The 19,931-nt window shown below is 46.0% G+C and overlaps 1 protein-coding gene across 2 annotated transcripts in view; it reads left to right on the top strand.

Annotated features, from left to right (window-relative positions):
* The first annotated feature begins 1,135 nt into the window (after positions 1-1,135).
* LOC111962155 (dual specificity protein phosphatase 8) overlaps positions 1,136-19,931 on the top strand; it is an 82,597-nt gene continuing 63,801 nt past the window's right edge. Inside the window, exons 1-2 of one of the 2 annotated variants that reach the window (XM_023985018.2) lie at positions 1,136-1,450; positions 11,673-12,098. In XM_023985018.2, the coding sequence (XP_023840786.1) occupies positions 11,862-12,098 (237 nt within the window). In that variant the 5' untranslated portion in view covers positions 1,136-1,450; positions 11,673-11,861. Of the gene's footprint in view, positions 1,451-1,771; positions 1,896-11,672; positions 12,099-19,931 lie in introns of those variants that run through there. The other variant, XM_023985019.2, reaches the window with a different exon arrangement.

The raw sequence follows: 19,931 nt of genomic DNA, 5'->3' as shown, positions 1-19,931 counted from the left end.
TTGTTACGAATGCACTGATATAAGTGGACACCTGSCATTTCGGCAACTTWAAAAAAAGACTTTATATCGGAGTTGTGACTGTTGTATCTGCCCTTTCATTGGCTGGAAGGATCTCACCTCCCCCTGCCTGCCTTCCATTGTTGAGGACATGTATTTCCAATGTTAGAGCGTCACTTGTTAATATATCATCTTTGCTATGACACAAAGACCATCCCATTTTATTATGAGTGCAAAATAACTCACAATGAGCATTGACCACTACAATTGTAGGATTGTATGCCTATAAATATTCAWATGGATCTAGTGTTGACGTTGTCACTGTATTTCTTGGGTAGGCCTTTATTAGACTGCAATATATGTTTTGGTTCTCTCGGGTATATGTGATTTTTTTYCCTTTTTGTTCCTTTTTTGGTTAACTGGCTATTCTTTATTTTCATTCACTCTGTATTGAGCCCTATTAGAGTTAGTATTTGTCTTGGCTCTATACAACAACAAAAAAATTATCAAATTTTGTGGCTCTTGACTTTCTCATGATGTGTCTTTATTTAACTAATGTCAAAGTAACACGAAAAAAAATCCTAAATTCTTTACAATTCAAAATGGCGGTTAGAGAGTTGATTTTTCATTCATTCCGTGGTCTTACAGACAAGGGGGAGATGAAGAGGGACATCACACAGACCAAACCTAGACATATCCTAGGATCACAKGCAGCCGGCTGRTGGCACCTTAATTAGGAARGACAGCTCCTTTCCATTCACTCCATTCCAGCCATTATTATGAGCCGTCCTCCCMTCARCAGCCTCCTGGGCCCAGGATTCTGCACACCCATCCAGCAACCTTTGAATCGCGGTTGCACAAAATAGCCTTTTCCTCTCTCAGCGACAGTGCATGACCCCTACGGTCCCTGAAGCGTGTGAGCTCTTGACAGCATGTTGCGCGGCACGCGAGATCAAGGAATAATCGTGCGCGTCTCCTTTAAAACCAGTGTCCCTTTAATCCACGGCTCAGAAGGCTGACGTCAACTAACCCCTAAACCGCAGACTCCGATTGGCTGAAAATGACGTCAACCTGATTTTTTTTCTCTCTCCCTTCTGAACCATGACCTCATCCTTAGTTCATTTTAGTGCTAAAGGCACCTTCTGTTTTCCAGGGACGTTAATGCCTAGTAAATGCAGATTGCTTATCTGTAATTGCGGCCACACTGCATGACCTATATACAAGCGAAACAATTGTAGTGCTTTAATGTGTTAATTTCCTTTATATTCCAGCGCTGTCAACTTTGCGCTGAGACCATAGTGGCTCTGCTGTCGCACAGTGTTTCATTACCCTCGACCCATGACAAGTAAACAGTGACCAAAGTTAAAGCGCTTTGAAGAGGGCTGGCGTGACACACTGTTCCTTTACACATGGAGGTTAGCTGATCACAAATCACCAAGCCGGGGACACAGAGGTGAGTGTTTGTGGAGCCACCCCCCTCTTGTGCAGTGTGTGATCAATCACTTCAATATAAGGTGATTTTCCCTAACCCTTACCCTTTTTCTAAACTTAACCTCAGTCTCCTAACCTGCTACGTTAATTATCATAACATGCTATGTAAGTTATCCTAACCTACTACGAAAAAGTCACTTCGGTATCAAAGTGGTGTGAAAATAGTTTTTCCCGTTTGTTTTCCAGTGATCAGTCAGCTATTTGTCAAATAATTCCTCCCCTTGCCGATTACGTTAGCAAGGGGGSTAACGTTAGTTGGCTTGCTACAGTAGTGCGGCGTGGTTACGTACCCCTGCCGTCTGTTAGTGCGCAGCCCCGTATAATGGAAAATAATCAAACCTGGGCATATTTCTTCTTTGTTGTTACAAATACCTGGTGTCTTCGCATTTTTTTTTTTTCATTTTACGGTAGGTGGAATGCAGTTATTTTTCTGTTTTTATTTTGGGGCTATTAATCATGTGCGCGATTAATGGGTGGTCGTTTCGCATGCAGATATCCACACGTCACAACAGAACAGTAAATCTACTGCACCGCACTATCATTCTCAATTGACRCGCCCGCGCCTGTAGCCTATAATCTAGTCTAATTATCCCCCAAAAATATACTACTAAACATTTGACCACAAGTATGTCTATTCCATATCTGGTCTTTATTGTGGTCTGTCTCCATTGGGTGTATTGCGGTGCGTTATTTTTGTGTTGCGCCTCGGTTTTATTATCGCGTCTCTATTTATACTGGATCGTGGGGGAGCGGGTATTGTCACCAGGCCAGAACACCCCGTGGTTTTCATCGTGCTCAAAACCAGAAATACATCGACATAGGCTATATGTCTTAACATTTTATTTGTGGATATTTTTTCCCCCCTTCTATTATTTCCTTACCTTTATTGTTATGATCATGTTATTAACCTGTGATTTTATAACAACGTGAGGTAATAACACTATAGGCTACTGCTAATGTTGTCTTCGTTACGTGATTGTTTATGTTGAGATATGCATGCCAGCTGTATTGATCACGGAGAGCAGCCCTGTGTGATGTTATTTCCTGACGATGCTGTGCCTTCATAGCCACAGGGAGTAGGGGTGTTGCAGGGTGTGCTGAGGGTGCTGCCTATACACATCTAGACCTAAACAATAAAAAATAATAAAAAACATAGCACCACCCCCAAACTACTTCCCGAGGCAATGTGTTCCTTACCCTGTTTATCAAAGCATTCAGAGTCGGCCTACCTCCTGCACTATCATTACCTGGAGATAGCCCTTAGAACARATATTCCCATTCTAACCACTTCTATTTCTATCATGTTGTATGTTAAGCAGATGAAGCTGTAGGTGTTGTTGGCAGCATTCACGGGTTGAACCAGATATAGGACCTTCGCTTATAGGTTCACCTGAAATGTAGACAGAGTGGGCTATGTAACAGTGTAGCGGAGCGAGAGAGAGAGAATAGTGGAGATGATGAACATCATAGTGTACTGTCTGTGCGTGTCCTGTGTGTTACAGCAGGTGCATCATAGTGTACTGTCTGTGCGTGTCCTGTGTGTTACAGCAGGTGCGGCTACGGTACTGAGGGTGGTGATGCAATGTCTGTACGGTCTGCTTTCCCCTCTGAGAAGGTGCTGTAATAACAGCTGCTCGTTACAGTATATGGTTATTGTGCTGTTTGAGTTCCGAGGGAGAGCTACACTGTACACGGTGTGTGTGCGGGTGTGTGTAGTGTGTGTTTCTGAGTGTGTGTAAACATTAAACAGCAACTGTGCACAGTGGCCCTGTGCCTCACTGGGTCCTAGACGGTCCATCGTAGCAGCAGTGAATAAGGCCTGTGTGATGGTGGTCTTCTGTASCTCAGTTGGTAGAGCACGTTGCTCACAATGTACGACTGACTGTAAGTTGCTTTGGATAGACGTGTCTGCTAAATTGCCAATGTTATTATTCTATTATGATGGGACAGGGGGGTAGATGGTAGATAAGTGCCGTCACACACACACACACACACACACACACACACACACACACACACACACACACACACACACACACACACACACACACACACACACACACACGGCGGGGTTGAGAGATCAACTGGAGTGCTACATGTCTCTATATCTGTCAGGTCAGCTCACTGACCCTGTTCTCATACCCCTGTCATTGGTATCCACACACACACAATGGGCATGGAGTCTAGGGTCAGATTGAATCTGCAGGGAAGTTCTCTAATCAACACGCTGAACAGTATTGCCTGTATACGTGTACGCTGCCAATGACACTGTATTCGTTCATAATGGAGGGTAACTAGTATTTATTTACATTTTGACTGAATTCCACTGGTATTTTCTATTGGAAATCATTGTCTTTGTGTTAAGGAAATGAGAGCTTGGGATTGTAGGTTAACCACACATGAGATATGGCATTATTTATAGAAACATGATCACCTCATTATCAATGGCCATAGTGTTCAATGAAGATTGTGTTCTTTGTTGAGCCGGGGTTGGATCTTGCTGTGGTCACCACTGTGGCATTTGTAGGAGCAAAATAGTCTTGTCAGATGTTACACTGGTTATGTTACACTGGTGTCCATATTGAACTGATTATCACAGCAGGAGCACTAGCCTTAGGCCCCAGGCCTGGAAGAGACCTGCCTGGGCTGCATCTCAATAGTCTGCAGTGGCTTCCTTTCCTCCTCCCTTCATCGCCACTCAGGCCCTTATCTATAGTTTTTCCACATCAGTGCAGATGAAGGAAAGGAGTCAAGAGGAGGACTATTGAGATCCATGTTTTGGTGGAGTTGTCATATACTGTAGGTGAAGGGAAAGAGGAGACGGCTCTGAAGTCATATGTTTATTGTGCTCGACAGATTCCCATGTTTTGGTCGAGTTGTTATAGGTGATTGCTGGTCAGTAAAATAAAAGGGAAAGAGGACATGGCACGGGATGAAGTAACTGTTTGTGTTCCACAGATTCCTATGAGGTCTGTGGATGACCTTATTGGGAGTTGATGATTAACCTGGATGAAGTTACCTCGTCGTTGGGTGTCCTCCAGTTGATCTCTTTGTTTAACCACAGGGTTATGTGTAATTACTGACCGTAAGAAGACAGCCAGCACTGAGTAGTTTATTTGAAATGTATTGAACAGAAATGAGTTTATTACTAAATGTAATAACTACAATCATTTACTCAGTTTGAGAGTGTTGGTTATTTTTTAATTCATGTTTCGTTACTCCTGGGCTACTACAGGACCTAAAGTTGCATATTTTTGATAGCCTCGTCCTGACAATATATGAACCTGTTTCAGATGCACTAGTAATTGGTTAGTTGTGTTGGAGCCAGCCTAAGTGGTGGTACCTTACCCTACCAGTACCCACTACACAGCATCCTCCCTCCCTCTGTCCTCCTCGTGCCCCCTGCTCTACCCGATACGGGCTGTTTCTATGGCAACCCGAGAATCTGCTCCAGTCAGTTCCACCTGTTCCACTCTTTTGTTTCCAACTTCTCTTCTGTACATCCAAGATTTAAAAATAAAAACAGACTCCCGCTGCCTATTTTAGATAGTTCGTTTTTTTTCTTCTAAATCTCTGAGGGTTTTTTATGATTTCTAAATACAAGATGGAGGAGACTTGTTATGCAGGAGAGGGAATGAAGTTGCCGTGTTCAAGAAGGATACTGCGTTGCCATGTTGGATGGTGGAGGATGCTGAGGTTGGGGCCTCCCCTTCTCTGCTCTCTTACCTCCCTCTCAGTCTAGACAAACAGAAGGGAATGAGAGGCAAGCTGTGATGCAACGATGGCGTGATAGCTGGTACCTCTCTCCTCCCGGTTACAGATGTAACCTGCACACCCCTCCCCTCCCTGCCTTCCTTGTTGTCTGCATAAGAAAACGAGAAAGTGAGGGAGGGAGGGAGATGGGAGGGCGGGCTCTGGCGCCATTAGACATAAGCAGCGTCCGTGTGTGTTCGGCTCAGCCTGTTCTTTAGCACTGTCTGTCTGTCTGAACAACTCGAATGCCATAGACATGCTATGCAATGTGATGTTATAAAGCATCGTAAGGATGACATAGGGATGCTAACATCCTTGGTGCAGTGAGGCTACACTAGCTGCTAGCTCAGGTGAGGAAACCAAATCCGTTTTTTGTATTTGTGTGGGAGAGAGAGGAAGGGGGGGCATGTGTGGATTTTTGTTTACATGCATTGCGTGTGATGTCTTTTGTTGGCCTACTATGGGTTAGTCACATGTTATCACCCGGTACTCTACGCTGCACCTTAGAGACCGCTGCCCTATATACATTGAACACTGGTCACTTTAATAATGTTTACATACTGTTTTACCCACCTCATATGTAGACTGAGTATACAAAACATTAAGAACACCTGCTCTTCCCATGACATAGGCTGACCAGGTGAATCCAGGGGAACGCTGTGATCCCTTATTGAATGTCACTTGTTAAATCCACTTCAATCAGTGTAGATGAAATAGAAGAGATGGGTTAACAAAGGATTTTTAAGTCTTGAGGCAAGTGAGACATGGATTGTGTATGTGTGTCATTCAAAGGGTGAATGGGCAAGATAAAATATTTAAGTGCCTTTGAACGGGGTATGGCAATAGGTGCCAGGCGCACTGGTTTGTGTCAAGAACTGCAACGCTGCTGGGGTTTTCATGCTCAACAGTTTTCCGTGTGAATCAAGAATGGTCCACCACCCAAAGGTCATCCAACCAACTTGACACAACTGTGGGAAGCATTGGAGTCAACATGGGCCAGCATCCCTGTGGAAAGCTTTCGACACCTTGTAGAGTCCATGTCCTGACGAAGTGAGGCTGTTCTGAGGGCAAAAGAGGTGGGGGTTGCAACTCAATATTAGGAAGGTGTTCCTAGTGTTCGGTGTCATCTTATATAACTACTGCTGTACACATCTTTTCTATTCATATACTGTCCATAATGTGTAAACACACTATCATATACATATATATTTATATTCCAGACTCTGACATTGCTCATTGTGATGTTTGTTATTTTATTTGCGGGGGGGGAACATAAGCATTTCGCTGCACCTGCGATAATAACTGCAAAATAATGTATGTGTACGCGACCAATAAGATTTGATTTGTTGTTGCGTGTGCATTAGATTTGTAACCATGCATATTGCGTACACGTGTGTCTACTCTTTCACGTCTAGACACGGTAGAGTAAAGCAGGGAATAGCGAGCACAAGACGTTGAAAAAGACATTGCAAGACGTTGAAAAATACGTMTTTTCAGCATCTTTTCAACCCCCAAAAATATGTACTTCCAACGCCTTCAAAGTATTTTACTCATAGTAGTCCCAGTGTCTTTGTGTTATGCTGGAGGAGTCCGTTAGCTCTAGCTGTCTACGTATAGAGGTTAGTTAGTTCTTCCGTGTTCGAGATGCCGTGCTAGCACTAGGAGCGTTGCCAAGCAACCACCTACCTCCTATCGTCTATATATCTCTTTTCTATCTCTCCTCTCTTCTATTTGCCCTCTCTTCTATCTTCCTCTCGCTCTCTCTCTCTCTCTTCAATCTCTCCTCGCTCTGCTCCATCTGCACGGCTCTCCCCCCCTCCCCTAGCCTGGAGCTAGCTGTGTTGCTAGGCTGAGAGGTCCTTGCGGAATAACAATCCCTCCTTTCCCCTCTTCTCCTACCCTCACTGTGCGGGGGCGATATGTCATAGTAGGGGTTAAAGGTTGTCGAGTAGATCATGGCCCCCGTCCACGGACACTGCTGACTGACTGGCTGCTGACCAGAGCTCTCTCTTTCTATTTTGTCTGTCTCTCTTTCTGTCACCCACCAAGTCCCCACTATTCTACTGGACAGGACTGAATGTTTCTTGTTTCTCTTGCTCTCTGTCTCTCTCACGCACGCTTTTTCTCTCTCCCACCTCTCTCTCACACATACACACACAAATTCTTTCTCTTTCTCTCTCACATAGTCTTTCATCCCCTCTCCCACTCCTTACACACATGCTGCCTTTCTTTCTCTCTGTCTCCATCTCTTCCCCCTCTCTCTTCCTCCCTTTCTCTCTGTGTAGTACATCGTTGTCAGTGTGTGTGTATGGTGAATGGTGCATTCCGCAAAAAATGCTGGATTGTTTGGTTGACCCAACTGCTGGGTTGCAGGCGTCGGGTCACTTAGTTGGGTTGTTTTCTTTAAAAACTGCTGGGTTATTGATGCTGGGTGCTGAGTTATTGACTGCTGGGTTATTGATGCTAAGTGCTGAGTTATTGACTGCTGGGTTATTGATGCTGGGTGCTGAGTTATTGACTGCTGGGTTATTGATGCTGGGTGCTGAGTTATTGACTGCTGGGTTATTGAGGTTCTGGGGTGCTGGTTATTGACTGCTGGGTTATTGATGCTGGGTGCTGAGTTATTGACTGCTGGGTTATTGATGCTGGGTGCTGAGTTATTGACTGCTGGGTTATTGCGATAAGATCCAGCGGGTCAGCTCAGAAGACCGGAGGTGTGGCTTAGTATGAGCGTTGCTTTCAGATAGTTAGTTATTTTTGGCCACCCGTGAGACAATGTCATTCCGGTTCATTTGCGCTGTTGTATTGTTATCACATGTTAAGGTTGAACGTTGACACTTTTGAAGCTTTGATAAGGCTTACACGAGTGTATGAGTTCTCCAAAAACCTATGCATATCCCAATGTTGGAATATGTAAATACTAATGTTGTACATTTCATATTAGAACATTTATTTTGCAAAAATATGAAAGTAAAATTCAAATTTGCAATGGAAATGGAATGACATTTACGGGTGGCCAAAAATTATTATTATTATTATTAATTTTTTATTAGGATCACCATTATATGTTGCGAAAGCAGCAGCTACTCTTCCTTTCGGTCCACACAAAATATGAAACATGACATAATACAGGACATTAATAGACAAGAACAGTTCAAGGACAGAACTACATACATTTAAAACATCACACATAGCCTGCTTATTAGTAAATATGTCACGGATCCCTCCGGTACTGTTGCTCGTTCCGTGCACCAGTTTCGGAGGTCTACGTCACCGGCCTCTAGGCACTGAACTGTGTCATTACGCACACCTGGTTCCAATTCCTCACTGACTGTATTTCTATAAATGTGCCCTTTGTTTCACTATTGGGCTGTCGATTATTGTTCCAATGTCTTTTGGTTGTGTGAGTACCTGTGCCTTGTTGCTTTGGCTTTCGTGCTTGTATTGTGCAGATGATTACGGGTCTCGCCCCGGTGTATTTATTCAAGGTACTCCTCGCTCTTTTGTTTGGGTTTCAACCCTATGTTTTGTATACGTGTTTGTTTGGTCTTCGTCCCCGTGCCTTTACACGGCACGCTGTAATTTGGGTCAATAAAAATCATTCCTGCGCCTGTCTCCTGAATCCTTTATACCAACGTGACAAAATACACACAAAATATCTAGGTCAAATAGGGAACAGGTGTTGTGTCGTGAGGTGTTGCTTTAAATGTTGATTTTTTAAACAAGAATTGCTGTTCGCTTGAGCAATCTGAGATAGAAGGGAGTTCCATGCAATCATGGCTCTATATAATACTGTACGTTTTCTTGAATTCGGGGACTGTGAAAAGACCCCTGGTGGCATGTCTGGTGGGGTAGGTGTGTGTGTCAGAGCTGTGTGTAAGTTGACTATGCAAACAATTTAGGATTTTCAACACCTTAATGCCACCCATTCCAAAACTGACTACAACTCTTTGTTTAGGAATGCAGTGATTCCACTATCTGTGGTTGCTGACGCATATAGGGTTGAATCATCAGCATACATAGACAGACAGGCTTTGTTTAATGCCAGGGGTAGGTCATTAGTAAAACATAGAGAAGAGTAAAGGGCGTGGAGTTACAGTTTGTAATATTTCTGAAAGTCTCTTTTGGGACATCCACCTCATCTTGGGAGAATAGTAAACGGTTCCTAAGGTCCTGGACCTCTCTGGTCAGGTCCATCAGTATTTGGACAAAGCTCTTGAAGCAATTTTCCTGTTTTTATAACAACTGCTTATAGCAACTGCTTGTAGAACCCTCTTTGTTTGTTTAAAACATCCTTCACTTGTGATAGTGATTGGTTTCAGGTTTGTCACGGTAGCAACTTAGGCTAACGCTGGTACTCCACGCAGTTCCAGACAGGGCAGGTTGCAGGGCAGATGGAAACAGCGACAAAACAGCAGGGATTTAGACAGCCACAAGGCTTTGTTCAAGCGTTCAGGAAACCTTTGCTAGCTTGATAGCTAGTTAGCAGCTAGGCTAGCTGCTACGCCAAGCAGCTCTTCAGACTTTTGGTTGGCCTCGTCGTGGGATCCAAATTCAAAAGGTAGCTGCTAGTCAAACTTTTTCAAATTAACACTTTTTCAGAGACTTTCAAAACAACAAATCGAGCTCTCCTTCATTCAGCGTTCTGCACGCGTCACCTCTAATCAAATCAAATCAAATGTATTTATATAGCCCTTCGTACATCAGCTGATATCTCAAAGTGCTGTACAGAAGGCCTCCCGAGTGGCGCAGCGGTCTAAGGCACTGCATCGCTGTGCTAGAGGCATCACTACAGCCCTGGGTTCCGCGACCAGGAGACCCATGAGGCGGCGCACAATTGGCCCAGCGTTGTTAGGGGTTTGGCCCGGCTGGGATGTCCTTGTCCCATCGCGCTCTAGCGACTCCTTGTAGCGGGCCGGGCGCATGCACGCCGACTTCGGTCGCCAGCTGGACGGCGTTTCCTCCGACACGTTGGTGCGACTGGCTTCCGGGTTAAAGCGAGCAGTGTGTGAAGGAGCTGCGCGGCTTGGCGGGGTCGCGTTTCGGAGGACACACGGCTCTCAATCAAATACAATTTGATTTGATTTGATTTTGATTTGACAAGACTGTAACTACCAATTGGATATCATGAAATTGGGGCGAAAAAGGGGTAGAATATATAAAATAATAAATAAATGAAACAACAACCGATGGTTAAATTAACCCATGTTTGGGTAATCTAAACCACCCAACATGTTGGGTTATTCACCCAACCCAACTGGCAGGGACTGCACTGTGTATGTTCACATGTGTATACATGAAGTGTGTGTGTGTGTGTGTCAGCTGACAGTCTTGACAGTTGCGGGGGTGGCGGTGGGAGTGAAAGTGATTATGTGTGATAGATGAGAGGAGGCAGTCCATCAAGTTTGTAGAGGGTTCTCTGTGATAAATGACGCACACACAGAGACACACACACACACAGGCTGTTCATCTGTGCCCAGACCTGCTCTGTGAATTCCCCGCCCGGCTTAATTTACCTCAGCCCCTCAGTTTCCTGTTTCACGAGCTGCCACACAAGAGACCCTGCACCCACCACAACAAACAAACACACACACAGTTTCAATTATACCATGCGTACTAGTCCGTATATAAAGCGCCTGTCTATTGTTGATGATAGCTCCCTCAGATCTCAGGACAGATTGAGCCCAGTGGATGATCCAGAGCCCTTGTGAAGTCTTAAAATAACATTTAATATCCATGTTTAGTACTCCAGTTATTTTTATACGCGAGGTGAGCGAAGTCTGCACATAAGACTGTAAATGCAAAAATACTGTGCACACTTGACATTGAGATAATGGGACTGATGGGTGATGTGGTTTGTTTTATGTTGCTCTGGTATACGTGATGGAAACATGGAAGACAATAGGCTACTTAGTTCTCTTGGTTACTGTGTGGTGTCAATCATCCCCATGTCATGTTTCCAAACTTCTCAGGATGAATGCTTCAGTACACCCTAAGTCTGTCTTATAACCCTTACACCCATGTGTTTCAAAAGCAAAGTGAAATGGAAATATATAAAAATCTTCTCCTTCATATTCATCCTCTCCAGCACCACCCCGACATCAACGTATGTGACAGTTGCGCGTTTCTATGTTTTGTAGTGAAAAAGATACAGGAAGATAAGTGTTTCCAATGACATCATCGGTGGTGCATCATGTGATTTTTAACCAATTATAATTGGTTGACGATGTCATTGGAAACACTTATCTTCTATATTTTTTTACTACAAAAATGGTGACATTTCCCTCTAAGGTTTTATCTCCTTAAAGTTGGTGGCAGCTCAGTTGCCACTAGTTTAGTGTTACAAAGCACTTCATTTATAGCCATCCACATGAAAAGGGACTCTATTGACCTTCTTCTCTCGCTTTTTCTCTCTTTGCTTCTCTCCTCAGACACCATGGATCTCCTGAGGCCTGCTCCAGTGGCAGTGGCTGCTCTCCTCCATTGACCTCCTCTGCTCTCTTCTCCTCTTCCTCTTCCTCCACCGATACTCCCTCTCTCCACTCATCCACCCCTCCCCCTCAACGCCACCCCTCCCACGTCCACCCACCCATTCTCTTGCGACCCCTCGTTGTGGCATCATGGCGGGGGAGAAGGGACCAGCCAGGCGGAGCGCCATGGACATAAAGCGCCTGGCAGGGTTGATCCAGAGGGGGGCGGGGCGCCTGCTGGTGATTGACAGCAGGACCTTCTCGGAGTACAACGCGTCCCACATACAGGGGGCGGTCAACGTGTGCTGCTCCAAGCTGGTGAAGCGGCGACTGCAGCAAGACAAGGTGTCCGTCACCGAGCTACTGCAGCCCAATGGCAAGGTCAAGGTAGGTCAAGGGGTCAGGGGTTAGAGGTCTGAGGGTGGATGTGAGTCACCGTTTATTGTCCTTCAAGAAGAAATTTGTTCAACAGTTCACCAGGTATGATGGTCATGCCTGCCAAGGGGCTGCCCACAGTGTATCGTTTTATGTCTATGTTCTTGGACAGTGTTTCGCAACCCTGGTCCTCAAGTACCCCCAACACTACACATTTTTACTGTAACCCTGGACAAGCACACCTGATTCAACTTGTCAACTAATCATCAGGCCCTCAATGAGTTGAATGAGGCGCGTTTGTCCAGGGCTACAATGAAAATGTGTACTGTTGGGGGTAGTCGAGGACCAGGAAACACTGTTCTAGGAGTCCAGTACCAGACACCATTAATGTTCTCTGATGCAGCTCCGGTAGGAGTCTGTTACGTGCTGTTCTGTGTTGTGTGGTTAGTCTGGATCTCTCTGGCGAGCGTCTTCTCTGCCCTGGATCTCTGGGTGCTATATTTGGCTGGCAGGCAGTTGTACTGTAGGTTTATTGCTTATTAGTGGCCCTGAAACTGGATCCTCCCTTTTTCCATGACTTCTGCTCCCAATATGACAGCCTTTTTCCCCCCGTAGCACGGCCATGGCATTTGACACAACTCCTGTATTTTTAGTCCCTGTGTGAAACTGGAGAAACTCAGCGGGGGAATCCCAAGTGTGTATGATGTGTGTCTGCCTGTTTGTGCGTGTGTGTGTGTGTGTGCTCTATCCAGGGGTTTTACACGACACATAAAATAACCTTTGTCACATACTTAGTAAACAAAAGGTAGACTAACAGTGAAACGCATACGCACTGGCCCTTCCCAACAATGCACAGGGACAAATAGAAAATAATTGAAAAAAAATGAATCCGTCACAACAGAGCTGTGGAAATTCCATCCTCCTTCCTACAGCGGCACCAGGACCGACACAGTGCTATAGTGGCATAGTTTGAACGTAATCCAACAAGAAATGCCAAAGAACACGGCCAGAGCATTGCTTCTGCGATGCTAACGGAGCCAGATGACCCTTTGCCCTTTAGTATCATGAAGACGGAAACATTTGGTGAGAATTCTTTTAGGTGTGACACAGGCAGTTTGAGTTGTAGCTCATAAAAACCAGTGTTCTACTTCCTGATGTGAACCACCTGACCCTGCATGCCTGACCTGGCATGTGTGAGTGTGTCTTGTGCTCCCTCTCATTCTCTCTTTCCTTCCCTAGCAGGTTATATTAATGCTTTAATCACCTGGAGTCACTCTCTCCAACTCAGCCTGTAAATGTAAATTAACAGTGAAAATTAGAGGTGTCTGACATGAGTGGAAGCAGCGTCGCCTTAGACCTCCAGTCAACTTAATTAAAATATGCTTTATTTTCAATACTTCTTGATGTCATTATTCCCTGGGATTGAAAGACATCCTTAGCTTGACATGCTCACTCTCTCGCCTTCTCTCTTCGTCTCTCTTTTTCTCTCCCCCTCACACTCTCTCTCTCTCTCTCTCTCTCTCTCTCTCTGCTTTCTCCTCTCTCCTCTCTGTTCTCTCTCTCTCTCTCTCTCTCTCTCTCTCTCTCTCTCTCACGTTCTCAGATTCAAATATGCATCATTGGCATACTGCCAATGCTCAGGCTTACAACCAGGTTAGGTTAGAGCCATTATTAACCTGAGCAGGATGTTGTTGCGCAACCCTTCTTTTAATAGACCACTGGCTAAGACCTTGGTCTGGTTGGGATGCTAGAAGTTGTAAACATAGTCATTTAATCGGGCACTTTTATTCAAAGCCTCTTATAGAACTATTTTGTTATTGACAGCGACGATACACTGAGTATACCAAATATTAGGAACACCTTCCTATATTGAGTGCCCCCCCCCCCCCCTTGTCTTGCGGATTTGATAAGTGATGTGGATTTCTCTACATCCGTAGGAGATCAGAGCGTTCACCTGGATTCACCTTATCAATTCAATCAAATTTTATTATTCACATGCGCCGAATTCAACAGTGAAATGCGTACTTACGAGCCCCTAACCAACAGCGCAGTTTTAAAAAATACGGATAAGAATAAGAGATAAAAGTAAGAGGTAATTAAAGAGCAGCAGTAAAAAAATAACAATATAAATAGGGGGGTGCCGGTACATAGTCATTGTGCGGGGGCACCGGTTAGTTGAGGTAGTATGTACATGTAGGTAGAGTTAATTAAAGTGACTATGCATAGATGACAACAGAGAGTGGCAGTGGTGTGGAGAGGGGAGGGGGGGGGCAATGCAAATAGTCTGGGTAGCCATTTGACTAGATGTTCAGGAGTCTTATGGCTTGGAGGTAGAATCTGTTTAGAAGCCTCTTGGACCTAGACTTGGCGCTCTGGTACCGCTTGCCGTGTGATAGCAGAGAGAACAGTCTATGACTAGGGTGGCTGGAGTCTTTGACAATTTTTAGGGCCTTCCTCTGACACCGCCTGGTATAGAGGTCCTGGATGGCAGGAAGCTTGGCCCCAGTGATGTACTACCCTCTGTAGCGCCTTGCGGTCGGAGGCCGAGCAGTTGTCATACCTGGCGTTGATACAATCAGTCAGGATGCTTTCGATGGTGCAGCTGTAGAACCTTTTGAGGATCTGAGGACCCATGACAAATCTTTTCAGTCTCCTGAGGGGGAATAGGCTTTGCCGTGCCCTCTTCACGACTGTCTTGGTGTGCTTGGACCATGTTAGTTTGTTGGTGACGTGGACACCAAGGAACTTGAAGCTCTCAACCTGCTCCACTGCAGCCCCGTCGATGATGGAGAATGGGGCCGTGCTAGGTCCTCTTTTCCTGTAGTCAACAATCCTCTCCTTTGTCTTGATCACGTTGAGGGAGAGGTTGTTGTCCTGGCACCACACGGCCAGGTCTCTGACGTCCTCCCTATTGCTGTCTCGTTGTTGTCAGTGATCAGGCCTACTACCACTGTTGTGTCATCTGCACATTTAATGATGGTGTTGGAGTCGTGCCTGGCCGTGCAGTCATGAGTGAACAGGGAGTACAGGAGGGAGCTGAGCACGCACCCTTGAGGGGCCCCTGTGTTGAGGATCAGTGTGGCGGATGTGTTGTTACCAACCCTTACCACCTGGGGGCGGCCCATCAGGAAGTCCAGGATGATGCCTATGTCATGGAAGAGCAGGTGCTCTTAATGTTTTGTATACTCAGTGTACATATGAAGTGGATAAAACAGTGTGTAAACATGCGTCTGTAACTTTCCCACTCCATCGTTATTCACGATTCATTCAGGGTTATCCGTAATCATGGTAGCATCCACATTAATGTAGAAGTCTTTGAAACGTATTCGATTCTTATTTACAATAAAAGGACTCCAAATTGTCACAGTAATACATTCCAATGGGCTGAGAGGCTGGCAGGTCTCACAGTGGTAAGGCACCATGTGGGGTGTCCCTCTTTCCTTCCTCTCACTCTCTCCATCTTCCCTCACGCTATCTGTTTTTATTTCATCCTTTCTCTTTCTCTGTGTACTTTTCTCTGCACTGCTCTCACACACACTCTGTCTCTCTGTCCTGGTGTGTGTGTGTGTCCCTCCCCCCCTACCTCTCTATTTCACGTCTATCATCATCTCTCATCAACATCCCTCTTTCCGCTCTTTCTCTGTTCCCCTTTTCTCTCTCTCTTTCCAGCATTGCCTGTGGCTGGCTAGCTGTTGTTATTATTCCCCCCCCCCCCCCACACACAGTAAAGAGGATAATGGCTGCCGATTAATGGTAGGCTGGATAAAGCTGGAACTAGCAGGGTGAGAGGGAAGGTCCACACGGCCCCAGAGAGTCCTTTGTTATTGGCTAAGCATGACATCATCCCCCTTTGTGTGGCCCTGGCAGGCCGCGAGTTGGGCACGTGCAGACCGGCTGTGTGGTGTTAATGCAGGCTCCCGCCCAACCCACCCACAAAACCCCACACAGCCTGCCAAGGAAGCAAAGGACACCATAGTGGTGTTCTTTGGGGATGAATGTAGGAACTGAAGAAGGAGGGAGCGAGAGAGGGCGTATTCATGGGTGGGCTACCTCCTGCCTGCATCCCATTGAGTGAAAAATGGCAGGCGTCCCCAAGGCTCTATGCTCGGCCCTTTCAGATTTCATCATCACAGGGTTAGGTTCAGTGAACTCTGTGTATGGACTGGAATCCAAATGGTGTCTCCCTCCCTCCCTACATAAACCCCCATGTAGTTCACTGGCAGGCTCTAGTAAACTAGGTCAGTTAAATACAGTAGGCTGTGTGTGACCGTATTTGTGTGTGGGTGTGGGTGAACGTTGAGCTCCACAGCATTATGGCTCCCTAGTCAATGACTGTTTTATGGTCAGGCTGGGTGGTTTCTTGGCTTAAGCGACGCTAATCCCTCCACACTGCTCAATGTTGCTGAATGTGGTGTAAGAGTGAGCCTGGCCAGGGCAAGGCCTGACAGATGGCGTGGAGATTGACTAGCTCCAGTCGGGCCAGGGAGACACTTAGACCCGCCCTTTAGGGAAGCCACCATCCTCTCCTGTTCTCTACCGTAGTGCTATATTGTACTATGTAGACTGACAGTGTAGCTCAGGCAATAAACTAAAGTCGCACCGCTCGTTTTTTGCCCTCTCTCGCTCCAGTTCATCAGCAGTTGTTTCAGTCTCTACTGACAACCTTCTGAGGTTCAGTTGTCACCGGTTAGTCTTTGATGGTAATTGGTCCATTTGGCTGAAGACTGGGTTCCGGGCAGCCGTGTCCCATAAAGCCGTTTACTAAATAAGGATTCTGTAACTTCTACTTAAGGTCCACCATATGCCACCTCCCAGTATCCTCCTTCAACGCCACCTGCTAAGGATCCTGGGTAATGACTTAAATGTAGTGCAATGCCTCGTGGGTCACCCAGAAGACACAGATGCGTTATCGTCTCCTTACTAGACATGACAAATATCTTCCACAATTTGTCTTGAATATGGATGAGACATAAAGAAAAATGGATACATTTACATGATGCATATGATAGTACCATATCCCGAACCATAGATGTGTGTTATTTGCATTCACTCTAGGTAGTAGTGACTGAAAGTGGATTGTCAGTTCACGGTATCATTCTCATTTCAACCCAAGACTCCGGTATACAATAGGTTGACCAGGTGTCATATTCTGACCCGTTGACTGTGTATATTTCCAGGTAGCGGTGGTGAAGGAGTAAGCGTACGCGAGGATATGTGTCGTACTGAAGTCCATCCAGGTACAGCAGTGTAGACATAGTTTTTAGGTCCATTTCCAGTTCTAGTTAGGTTTACAGTAACATGCCTATTGCACCACTCAGGGTAACCCAGTGTGTGTCACAGCCATGTTGACCGTAAGGAGGGAGCAGCAGGGTTTTTGGTGATTTCCTTTAGAGCAGACAATTTAAGCAACACTTACATTTTAGCCCAGCCGTGACCGACGCTATGTTTTCATACCCACAAGTGATGTCATATAGTGGTAGTCACGTGTCATACGGTGTGTGGTTTGTCGTACGGTGTTTTTCACCTCGGGAACCTGGCCTGACCTGACGGACGAGAAACATGATGTGTTGATGCTGGTAAAGCCTGGTTAAGACACACACAACAGGGAGAGACTAAAGGGTCACTTCAGAACCAGAAGAGCTGGGAGAAAATGCACTCAGATGGCCAGTTTATTAGGTACACCCATCTAGTACCGGGTCAGAACCTCCTTGCCCCCAGAACAGCCTGAGTTCTTTGGGGCATTAAAACGTTGCTCAATTTGTATCCAGGGAAACATTCCCCACACCATTACACCACCGCCACAGCCTGTACCGTTGACACCAGCAGGATGGGGCCATGGACTCATGCTGCTTATGCCAAATCCTGACTCTGCTATCGGCATTACGCAACAGGAACCGGGATTTGTCGGACCGGCAATGTTTTTCCACTCCTCAATGTCCCGCTGTTGGTAATTGCGTGCCCACTGGAGTCGCCTTTCTTGTTTTTAGCTGATAGGAGTGGAACCCGGTGTGGTCGTCTGCTGCAGTAGCCCATCCATGACAAGGACTGACGAGTTGCTGTTCCCGAGATGCCGTTTGCACCCCACTGTTGTACGCGCTGTTATTTGTCTGTTTGTGGCCCGCCTGTTAGCTTGCACGATTCTTTCCATTCTCCTTCAGGTTTTCACCCACAGGACTGCTGCTGATTGGATGTTTTTTTGCTTGTTGCACCATTCTTGTAAACCTTACATACTGTTTGTCGTGAAAAGTCCAGGAGGCCACTCGAAGTCGCTTAGGTCACTTGTTTTGCCCAGCATTCAATCAATCAGTAACTGACTGCCTTGATGCCTGTCTGCCTGCTTCATTATAGCACGCCACGGTCACATGACTCGTTGTCTGTAGGAGCGAACCATTTTCTTGAACGAGGCCAACCGGTGTATATGCCATGTTTCTCACTTTTCGGTTTAAAAGTGGCTTGAGCGAGACGCACACAGTGAAAGGCAGCGAGAGAAAGGGGCATGGAGAAGAAGGTGGAGCATGACAGAGAAGGAGTGTGGGAGAGATGTGTTTACTGTGATGTGAAACATGACATGCTGGTGTGACAAGGTTGGCCCATGTAACATCACCTCTTGAACTACAAGATGCACGTGCTCCTTTTATGGACAGGTGTGTGTGAGAGAGAGAGAGGTTGTGGGTGAGGGGCAGGTGGGAAGGCCCCTTTATGGTGCCCATTCGTGGTGTACGGTCATCATCGGTCATTTGGAGTGATTTGGTCACTCGATCTGTCACACCCTCTCGCAGCAAATGATAGAGGGGACCTTTGCCCAAACACGTCTGAGCAAACACACACACGCAGCACGCACGCACGCACACACACAGCAGTGCCAGCTGCCAGTGCCAATCAATGACTCATATCCCCATTGAGTGTTATCTTTACTGACGGCTGTATGTATCACACCCTGCTAGTGGACTCTGCTACAGAGCTTTGATGGTTTGAACCGTCACCCACCTGCAACAATCTACTGGGATCACATGGACAGATAATAACTGTCTGTGGGACTGGGAGGCAACAGATCACTGAACGAGGCCATGAATTCCTGACCTCTGAGGTTTTTATGTCTGATAGTAGCACTGTGGTGATGTTGGGTGACCAACACCACACACACCACACACACACACACACACCACACACACACACACACACACACACACACACACACAACACTCAGCTCTGCATTACCCTTGTGACCAATGACCCTGTGCGCACCTGTGGGTGTGTGTGTGTGCCTGCGTTTGGCCATTCCACGGTCCTCTCTGCAGCACCTAATCTCACGTTTCTCCCTTCTGCCTCTCTGCAACACCACACCTGTTTCTATTCTATGGCACTCCCGTCTTCTCTGCATAGCAGTTGAAACCATTGCATTTCTACCCAGACATTTAGAGCTCTCACTGCATGCCATTTCCCCTACTGCCTGTGTCATGTTTGTTGCTCATACAGTTATATTTTGAAGCCAGACGTCTCGCTGTTGTACACAGATAGTACTTCAGCTGAGAGGGTGAGGTCTTAGAGTTACAGACGAGTCACGAGGGAAAATGTTTTTATCTTCTGTCGTACATTTTTTTATATTGCACATTTTCCAGGCAATGTGAGGATACATTCCTCTCTATTTCTCTCTGCTTCTCTCGTTCCCTCCCTCCTTCTCTCTGCGGAGGAGGGACAGAGGACATGATTAGCCACTATTCTCTATTTACATCCTGCTGTGTGCCAGCTCACTGTTGGCATTTTGGACTATCGTTTTTTGCCCTTCTCTCTTCGCGCTGCCTCTCTCTCTCTCTCCTCTCTTCTCACCTCCTGTCTCACTCACCT

This window comes from Salvelinus sp. IW2-2015, linkage group LG4q.1:29, assembly GCF_002910315.2.
Source record: "Salvelinus sp. IW2-2015 linkage group LG4q.1:29, ASM291031v2, whole genome shotgun sequence".
Taxonomy (NCBI): domain Eukaryota; kingdom Metazoa; phylum Chordata; class Actinopteri; order Salmoniformes; family Salmonidae; genus Salvelinus; species Salvelinus sp. IW2-2015.
This window is presented reverse-complemented; position numbering and strand designations above follow the sequence as displayed.